The sequence below is a fragment of the Cynoglossus semilaevis genome, chromosome Z (genome assembly GCF_000523025.1).
Source record: "Cynoglossus semilaevis isolate Cse_v1.0 chromosome Z, Cse_v1.0, whole genome shotgun sequence".
NCBI lineage: Eukaryota > Metazoa > Chordata > Actinopteri > Pleuronectiformes > Cynoglossidae > Cynoglossus > Cynoglossus semilaevis.
The window spans coordinates 14904388-14914331 of NC_024328.1; the positions used below are offsets into that span (position 1 = coordinate 14904388).

At 45.3% G+C, this 9944-nt stretch overlaps 3 protein-coding genes across 3 annotated transcripts in view; all 3 read right to left on the bottom strand.

Annotated features, from left to right (window-relative positions):
* Positions 1-3634, bottom strand: part of hps4 (HPS4 biogenesis of lysosomal organelles complex 3 subunit 2) — a 5363-nt gene extending 1729 nt beyond the window's left edge. The window contains exons 1-9 of the mRNA XM_025053435.1: positions 3314-3634; positions 2639-2729; positions 2423-2566; positions 2009-2116; positions 1496-1612; positions 1189-1283; positions 1017-1089; positions 405-529; positions 8-307 (exon numbers count right to left, since the gene is read on the bottom strand). Of these exons, the coding sequence (XP_024909203.1) occupies positions 8-307; positions 405-529; positions 1017-1089; positions 1189-1283; positions 1496-1612; positions 2009-2116; positions 2423-2566; positions 2639-2729; positions 3314-3336 (1076 nt within the window). The 5' untranslated portion in view covers positions 3337-3634. The remainder of the gene's footprint in view (positions 1-7; positions 308-404; positions 530-1016; positions 1090-1188; positions 1284-1495; positions 1613-2008; positions 2117-2422; positions 2567-2638; positions 2730-3313) is intronic.
* Positions 3635-4643: 1009 nt separating this feature from the next.
* Positions 4644-8273, bottom strand: LOC103398119 (uncharacterized). Its single transcript, XM_008336632.3, has 7 exons — positions 7587-8273; positions 7328-7502; positions 7185-7255; positions 6672-6845; positions 6495-6592; positions 6273-6335; positions 4644-6157 (listed from the first exon to the last, which is right to left on the bottom strand). Exons 1-7 carry the CDS (start codon positions 7600-7602, stop codon positions 6020-6022), a joined length of 735 nt encoding a protein of 244 aa, XP_008334854.1. The 5' UTR covers positions 7603-8273; the 3' UTR covers positions 4644-6019.
* Positions 8274-9524: 1251 nt separating this feature from the next.
* The window catches only part of LOC103398108 (cytochrome c oxidase subunit 6A1, mitochondrial), a 1594-nt gene continuing 1174 nt past the window's right edge, over positions 9525-9944 (bottom strand). Inside the window, 2 exon segments of the mRNA XM_008336619.3 lie at positions 9525-9813; positions 9900-9943. Of these exon segments, the coding sequence (XP_008334841.1) occupies positions 9730-9813; positions 9900-9943 (128 nt within the window). The 3' untranslated portion in view covers positions 9525-9729.

A 9944-nucleotide genomic window follows, 5' to 3' on the forward strand; every position in this document is an offset into this window, starting at 1 on the left:
TCCACCCCCCTCCACCACCGGCGACTTTTCCTCCAGACCGCGTCCGTCCTCGCGGCTGCTGAGGTTCCCGACGTTGGACTCCTCCGGGAGGTTCTCCCGAGCTCCGGGAGAACGTCGACCATTGAAAAGTGGAGATCCCGAGGAGTGACCGCGGGTGTTGGGTGGATCAGTGGTCGGGCTGAAGACAGAGAGTTCTGATTCCGACGTGTCGTGACTCAGGGAGAAGTTCAGCTCGGACGACTCCGAATCAGAAGACGGAACCTGAGACAGAGTCCTGGAGACCCCAGTCTTCTTGGTGTAACAATCTCTGTGTGGAGTTCAATTGAAAACAAAAAGAAAACAGTTTGTCATCAATCCAGTACAGTTAGTCACACAGCAGGGGGCAGTGCTGCGCCGGAGGTTACCTGAGGTCTCTGTGGACGGGAGCAGAGTGAAGGTCCTGGAGTTCAGAGCGGGTCAGGAAGACAGAGGTGAAGCTGATGGGATCGGAGTCGGAGTCGGAGTCGTAGGCTACGTCTGGACTCTGCGACTTTAGTGGAAACAGAAAAACATTTACATGTTTTACGTGTGTGTGATGGTGGTTCAAACTCTGGTCCACAGAGTTTGACCGGTTCCAGGTTCAGATAAAGTACCAGCACGGGGGGTCAATCGTTTGTCGGTACTTTATCTAGAGAGACATTTCTGACTTCTACTTCACATCTGTTCTTGGACCGGGTCGGGCGGCTGCACCTGGACCAGTGAGGTGCGCTACAGCGCCATCTGCCTGTACCATGAACCTGAACAATCCAGATCCTTCAACACATGAACGCTGAAGGGGTAAAAAAATGACAACCAAATATTGTATCGTGATATATATCGTATCGCTACATTTTTGCCAATTCCTCCCCCGACAGAGGGATAGGGACCACAGTTTGAGCCACACTGGGGTTGTCGGGACTATGGTTTCGATGAAATTATTTCATTAAGATCCAGTGTTTTAGGACATTTGACTCAGACCGCGACGGTTACCTTCCTACCTTGGTATACGTGTCACGCTCGTGGACCATGACCTTCACCGTGAGCTCTGGACACATCTGAGTGCTGACAACTCTGCAGGAGAAAAGCAACATGTCAACTCCGAGAATGAACACGCATGGAGCACTAGAGATGGAGAACCAGGAAACGTAAAAAAAAAAATTTTTTTTTTACCTCCCTCGGAAGAGGATGCAGCCTGCTGACACTAGAGGGCAGTGTTGACAGGCCTGAAGAATGAGGGCGGCCTTCAGCAGCAGGAGAGGGTCAACCTGAGGAGCAACGAGAGTAAGAAAGAGATCCGTTGACGCCCACTGATCAGATGGTGATCGGTGATCAACCGCTGGTTCTAAGCTCCACTTCAGTGACGCAGAGAGAATTTTTTTTTTTTAGCTTTTAATAAATATGAGGAAGTTGTCTTTGCATGTCTGTGGTGAGCGACGTGTCGTGTCAACATCCTCACATCCTGTACCAGCGCACGTACGTTGGTGGAGTCGATGGTCCTCACACAGCTGAAGACCTGGTGCAGCTCGGACGATCCCGGCCGCAGGTACGACAGGTACCGAGCCCACCTGGTCGCCAACGTCTCCGGACTGTTCAGCTAAAAGACGAGAGCGGGAAACGTTAGCAACTGAAGGGAGGAAGAAACGAAGCAGGGGGGGCAGTCACTCTCTAACCCCCTCCTGTGGCCTATTTTACTGCGGTATTTCAATAAAAAAAAACCCATAGATCACTGTCAACAACACCAGATTTAAATAAAACACAAACATATGGGTGGCGGACTGTGAGTGGTACGGTCACCAACAAGTCACAGGACCTAATCCAGGGCGGGGGGGTGGGCTATGCTCATTAATAAAACACCCAGTACTTCTACACAGTACTGTGTGTACTGCTGTCATAATATAAACCGTAAACGTTAGAGTGAATCAAATCTTTTTACACATGGTAATTGTTGTTAAACGCTGGTCTTTGTCCCGATGCAGATGTAAAATCGTACCTGGTAGCTCTGACGCACTGAGCCGTTGAAGAAACAAAAGACATTTATGAGCTGACGGAGGAGCTCGCACACACCCGCGGTGGGAACATCCGCTGAACAGCCCAGAGCCTTGGGGTGGGGGAGGGGGGTGAGAGGGGGACGGGACAGTGGGAAACAATGGGTCGTAGTCAGTGATCAGTCGTGGGTTAGGTAAGAATATGAAGACGATTATGAGGATTTTACGATTCAAGGGGGTTAGGGAGAGAAGAGGGGGAGAGAGAGGGGAGGAGAGAGGGAGTGAGGCAGAGAGAGAGGGGGAGAGAGGAAAGGAGAGCACGAGACAGAGAGGGGACAGAGACAGCGTAAGAGAAACAGAGTGTGAGAAGCGGAGGGAGGTAGGGGGTAGTGGGGGTCAGAGGGGGGAGGAGGACTCACCCAGAAGAAGTCGTCCCTCATGTGGATGGCGTACTTGTGGCGGTGCAGCCTGAGAACCCGCACCGGAGACGAGGACAGCTCGGAGACACAGCGTCCGACCCCGGCCAGCTGTCCACACAGCAGCTCCTGTTTATCTACGGGGGTCTGAAGAGGACACAGGTGACACTGGGCAACGGGCGGAGGCTAACAGGCTAACAGGCTAACGGGGTAACAAACCTCCTCGGGGTAGAAGTAGCAGATTCCATCCCGTGTGGGGTCTCCCTCGCCCCTCACCTTGGATCCATCGTAGAGGAAGAAATAACTACACCTGCAAAAAAAAGAAGAAAAAAAAGGCTCAAATTAAATGGTCTGAACCAGGGAGGGTCAACATAAGGGCCGCAGTCCAAACACGGTCCACTGGGTTTGTTAGGCTGGTCCAACTGGTTTATACTAGAGCGACGTCAACATGTCCACTGTCGAGTGAAAAACTGAAATGCTAACAGTCGCGCTGCAGACAAACGTCGTAGTTATTACAAAATAAACCAGGCGACGGGATTTTTCAAATACTGAATATAATACATGAAACTTGTTTTTGTTTTTTTCACCTGGATGTCTGTTAGCAATAAACACTTTTTTTTTTAAAAAACGAACGTTTTTAAAATTTTTAATATCGGTTTTGGTGCCGATAAAATGTTGTTAATTATAAAGCTGCTAATTAACATTATTTTATTATTATTTAAAATATACAATTTTTTTTTATTTAATTTTTTTTTTTTTAACATCGGTCTATTATCAATATGTTCGTTTCTTCGGGGTTTTCCAGCCAACGTTTAGCCTCCAAACAGCTAGCACCGCCCGTGGTCTGCTCCGAACTTTACATTTTAGCGAAGTAAAAGTGTTCGTTAGAATCACCTTCTGACAGAGTTCGCAGCCATAACAGAGTCCAGCCCGGAGAACGGCAGCGCCTCCTCGGTCACTTCTCACCCATCGACCCTCCGCTAACTCTCCGCTCCTCTTCGGTTGACTCACCCGGGGGAGGAGGAGGAAGTTTCCCCCGCAGCTCCGCAGCTTCACTCCCGCAGCGATCGTGTGAAAAACGAACCCTCACAACAACCGGCAAGTGAAACAAACCGTGACAGATCACAACACTGAGCTCGTTCAGCGAATCAGTGACGGAGACGCGGCCACCTGAAGGAATGCGGTCGGTCACAAGCGGCAGGAGTCACGTGAAAGGACGGCGACTGAGCTGGGACAAATCTGGGTCATACGCGAAAACCCCGGAGGAAAATATTCGAGCGGCGAGTACACGTTTGAGGGTTTCAAAAATACTATCAACGGGTTTTTAAAAAAAAAAAAATATATATATAAACAATATATAAACACAAACAAGTGTTTACTACAGCGGGGGAAATAAGAAAGTTAAAGCTTCGAAATTGACGAAAGTTCTTGCGAGTAATCGCCACCTGAAAAACTGAACTGAATTAAACATAAAAAATATTATATCAATATTGTTATTATTATATATTATCATTATTATTGTATATAGTGTAGTAAAATAATATTATTATTATAGGAAAAATAAACGAACAACATTAAAAAAAATTTTAAATGAAAAAAAAAAAGCTCCGGATGTTAACGTGGATTTAAATGTTGTTGTTTTTTGTTTGTTTGTTTGTTTAGACGATTATTATCGTCTGTATCTTCATTCAATCTCGTTGTTTTCATTGTTGTTGTTCCTTGTGGCCAAAACAGATCGGATCGATCCTTTTCTTTGTGCTCGATTGAGAAGGCCTAACCAGCGGGATCAGCGTGTACGCGCACGACTCTATGGCGTCCACTAATCCGTCCAGCGGGGACAACGGACACACATTGTCTTCGATCTGAACTAAAAAAAACGACCATTTAAAGCGAATCGATTCGGTCTGAATCGTGTCCGCTCGGTCACGGGGTCAACATTTCACCGTAACAATGACACTTTCGTGCTGCGTTCGAAAGCATAGAGCACTGCGGGGATATGGACACTAGAGGGCGCGCTGGTCCGGTCTTCACTGTGACCATCTGCTGTGGCTGAACAGACGCACAAATTTTAACGGAGGATCCGTTTAAAAATGATCGAGTGACAGTAAATACACGATATTTTTAACACACAACCGCAAATATTCAACATTAATCTTTTATACACATCGCGTATTTCGATATATTTCACGGCCAATGTTGTAGAAATGGAGACCGTGAGACTGTGTTGATGAACCGAACTGGTTTTATTCATCAGTTTATCGAGAGTTGACTAACCGTCACAGACCGCGGGCCTTCTTCGGCTCTCATCAGAACAATTACGTCATCTTTTTTAAATAATTCACCAATAACTAATCGCCAAACCATAAACAAAATAAATAACACAGGAGTCAATCACAATCACTTAAATTATTAGCTACACTATAACTTAAAGAATGAAGACGGACAGAAGACTGTCCGTGGTTTATGATCTGGTTAGTGGAGTAAACTAGTCTAGGCTTCGGAAAAAATCTAAGAAGTTTAAATAAATACAAGACAATAAAGAAAAAGTCGGAACATTTTCTCCTGCTGTTCTGGAGCTAACGACGGGTGAAGCGGGAAATAACAGTCCGAGAGTCTGCACCAGAACACAGGTAGTCTACTGAACTCAGGTGGTCTACGGAACAGGTGGTCTACAGACCTCAGGTGGTCTACAGACCTCAGGTGGTCTACAGAACTCAGGTGGTCTACTAAACAAGTGGTCTACAGAACTCAGGTGGTCTACGAACAGATGGTCTACGGAACACAGGTGGTCTATGGAACACAGGTGGTCGTTGAAACTCAGGTGGTCTACGGAACACAGACGGTCTACAGAACTCAGGTGGTCTATGGAAGACAGGTGGTCTACGAACAGATGGTCTACAGAACACAGGTGGTCTACGGAACACAGGCGGTCTACAGTCTGTAAGAAATACAGGGGTGGAGAGCAGGAAGTGAACTTATGAACAGAGTGGGGGGCGGGGGGTGGTTGGGGGGTACAGGGACAAGTAAGAACTGAATTGTTACCACAGACTGGACCGACTCCCGTCACACAGAGCTGCTCCAGTTGCTCAACTCTCCCTCAAACATTTTTTTAACATTTCATTTTTCAAGTATTTAGCAAATGTAAAAAAAAAAATTATAATTTTCAACATTCGTCAGCAAAGAGCACTCTTCCAGAGACAGGGCTAAAAATACGTCTAAATTTCTACACCTTTATTCCAGGGTGGCTGCAGTGGAGGGTGGAGGATGGTCGTGAGGAGGGAGCGTAAATCTTAAGACCTGCCTAAGACTTTTGCACGGCGTCATAAAGCGTACGCCGCCACATCTCGGCCTCGATAAATATGACGTGAGCGTAGACGGAAAAGACAACAGGAAGTGCAAGGAGGACGGAACCGATCGGACCGTAAATAGAACCAGAGGCTTTCTTCTACGGCTGACAGATACCGGGTGGTCTCAAACTCCGGCCCTGGGGGCCAACCATCCGGACCAGGTCCAGACTGAGCGCGTGCTGTGGCGAAGTTAGTGTTTCAGTTGTAGAGCGGGGAAACGGAGGAACAAACTGTCAGGGAAATGTTGACACAGTCAACCCAGCTGCTTGTCCAGTAACAAAATTTCTTTTTCCAACTTCCGCATTTTGAGTTCTCTGTACGCCATCTGCTGGTCGCGGTTCTCCATCTCTTTTTTCAGGTAGCAGCAGTAAAGAGTCTTGATGTCCTCCACCTGGGAAAGAAACAAGGTCAGCAACAGGTCACGACAACGGCGACGACGACAACAGCACGACAACGAAAATAACAACAACAACGACAACAACAACAACTACAACAAACAACGTCACCTCTGCACGTCTGCCTCCAGTGGCTGACTTGGGAATTTCTTTGAAGCTGCTGCTGTGCAGGACCTACAAAAACAAATACATCAGTAAAGATTCCAGGTTCCAGTATTAGTATCTGCAGGTACTACAGGTTACAGTATTAGTATCTGCAGGTACTACGTGTATTTAAATATTGAGCCGGGTAACTGCAGTACCCGGCTCATCCACCTGTGCTCACAGACTTACGCCTTCGTAATGAGCGTCGCTCATGTCCGTCTCGTCGCCGCTCAGACTCTCCGGCTCCGTCTTGGTCACCGGCAGCAGGAGGACAGGGTGGCCGGACACTGTGTTGGCGGAGGAGCCGGTCAGCGTCACGGTCAACCTCAGCAGGACATTAATCAGGAAACCGTCAGTGACACTAACCTCCGACGAACGAACTGTCGGCTCCCATCAGCGGGTCGATGCAGGCTCCTCCGGGGATGACCTCCACCCTGAGGCGACCGTCTTTGTGCTGCAGAACATCCTCCTCTGCGGAGGTCAGCGATGGGGTGGCCGACTCCCCGTAGCTCCTCATGGCCTCCACGCGTTTCCTTTTTGCTGCGTAAACATCAACGTGATGGTTGAAGGTTCAAAACTGCGTCGTGGGTTCAATTCTACTACTAATCCACCACCGGAACCAGACTAAAATCAAAACGCGCCAAATCACCACCTGATGAGTTTTTGAATAAAAGTCGAAAATACAAAAAAAACAAAAAACGCATGAATGCAGTTTTTTAGACCCAGTACACAGTCAGTACTCACTGTAACTACATATATTATATGACAGTGTATTATTTTATATTTATCTCATAGACAGAAATCTAGAATAAATTATTTGCTGTATTTTTTTTTTTTTTTTTTGTGGTCACACATACACGCAGTACTTTGCAGTAGTACCTGTTTGTACGATGTTCTTGTGCTTGATCTTAACCTGCTGCCAGGTCCTCTTGCAGCCACTGTCTGACACCCTGTGGACAAACACGTGTAGCAGTGAGATCGTCAACTCTTCTGGTTCAAAGTTTCTTTTCTTTTTTTCTTACGCGTTAATCTTGTCAGCGATCCTCTGCCAGGCCTCCTCCCTCAGTTTGGAAGCACTGGTGGTGTTGGACTTGGCTGTCAGGATCTCCCTCTCCTCCTCGTACAACCTGATGATCATCGCCTGTTCCCTGGTGCTGAAGAAGTGCGCCCTCTCCTGTTTCCTGATCATGTGAAAATCTGTAAAAACACAACATTTTAATCCCAGTGTCGGACTCGAACCGCAGCGACAAACTGACGCTGATTAAAATGTTTTTCCTTCACCTGCGTCAAAGTTCATGACTGCGATCCGCGGCTCGGCGTTCGATTCGTCTCCCCTCGGCGGCGGCGGTGCAGCCGTGCACGGTAATCCGAGATGTATCAATGCTAGATTGTCTAATCAAATCGCAACCAACAGCTCAAGCAACGGCAAGTCGGTGAGGGTCGACACCCGGGACACCGAGACGTGGACGCCACGGCAGCAGACGGAGGACAGACGGAGGACAGTCGGTCCAAGTCTGGATATGTCCAGACCCGGCGAGTTTTGTTAACCCTGGATTTTCTAATTCGGCTACAGGCGCGTTCACGTTAGAAAGGAGGGGTGTAACCGAAAGCATCGGTCACGTGAAGGTGGTAGGATTACATTAGCCCCGCCCTCCGGCGTTAATTCCTGCTTCTGTATGAATGTGCAGGGGGGAGAAAAAACGGGGGGGCTGGGAAGGGTGACACCAAATAGGTCACTGGTTCTTACCCCCCTCTCTCCCTCCCTCCGTCCCTCCCTCCCTCATCACAGGACTAATACGTGTTATTCAAAAAGTACTCTTTGTGACAAGTGATTATGAAATGAGGAAAACATCTCATGTCCAATAATCCAAACCCCGACACAGAGCGGCTAGACTGCCCCCTATTGGTCGATACATATGCATACAACAATAGTTACTTTTCATTTAAAAATGTCACAAAAAAAAAAAACAAAAAACATCTGCCTGAATTTAATTAAAAAGAATCAGTAATAGCTGCTGGGATATTTACTACAAAGACTGCCCCCTACTGGTCGATACATATGCATGCAACAATACAGTTACTCTTCATTTAAAAATGTCATAAAAAAATTAATAAAAATCTGCCTGAATTTAATTTAAAGAATCAGTAATAGCTGCTGGGATATTTACTACAAAGACTGCCCCCTACTGGTCGATACATATCCATGCAACAATACAGTTACTTTTCATTTAAAAATGTCAGATTTTTTTTCTATAAAAATCTGCCTGAATTTAATTTAAAGAATCAGTAATAGCTGCTGGGATATTTACTACAATGACTGCCCCCTACTGGTCGATACATATGCATGCAACAATACAGTTACTTTTCATTAAAAAAATGTCACACACACAAAAACAAATCTGCCTGAATTTAATTAAAAAGAATCAGTAATAGCTGCTGGGATATTTACTACAAAGACCGCCCCCTACTGGTCGATACATATGCATGCAACAATACAGTTACTTTTCATTAAAAAAATGTCACACACACAAAAACAAATCTGCCTGAATTTAATTAAAAGAATCAGTAACTGCTGCTGGGATATTTACTACAAAGACTGCCCCCTACTGGTCGATACATATGCATGCAACAATACAGTTACTTTTCATTTAAAAATGTCAGATTTTTTTTCTATAAAAATCTGCCTGAATTTAATTTAAGGAATCAGTAATAGCTGCTGGGATATTTACTACAAAGACTGCCCCCTACTGGTCGATACATATGCATGCAACAATAGTTACTTTTCATTTAAAAATGTCACAAAAAAATCAATAAAAATCTGCCTGAATTTAATTTAAGGAATCAGTAATAGCTGCTGGGATGTTTACTACAAAGACTGCCCTCTACTGCTCGGAAATACTTCACTTTAGATATTTTATGTTCAAAATTGTTATTTAGCCTTTGTTATTCGATCCTAAGAAACAATTTTAAAACAAAAAAAATTGGATAATTTAAAATGTAATTTGATCCAAAAAATGTATATACAACTGAAACTCTTATTTTGAAAGCTTTTTTTCCCTAATTTTCAAGCTCTACAAAGACTTTTTGGACATTTTGGAAAAGTGTAATTGAAAAACAATGGAACATCATCAGTTTTAGAAAAAATATTGACATATTGAAAACTCCATGTAAATGTTATGACTTACCTTAAAAATACATAAAAAAAGACAAAATCCTGAATTGACATATTAATTTTTTATTTATGTTACTTTAGGTCAAGTAGAGATTTTGTTCAACTGGTCCAGAAGAAGGAAAGGTGTTTGTGTTTGTGCCTCATGTCAAGAACACAGAGGTAAGATGTGTCCGGGAACTTCAAGTGTGAACTGACGTGGTCCAGTGACGGTGAGGGACTGGTCCCTGGTGTGAACGGAGGACCCACTTATTCCTAGTGTTCCTCGTACCCGTCTGGGAGGGGGTTTACATGAGAGTTGTGGAAAAGTGATTTCTTTCCATCTCCCCAGGGGAAGGCCTGTGATGGAAAAAAACACATTCAGAAATGTTAATTTTTTTAAAAAAAAGTTTGTAAAGTGATGTTCAAAGGGAACAGACACGGACCTTGCTGCGGATACGGAGGTGGCTGTAAGCAACGAACTCTGGACG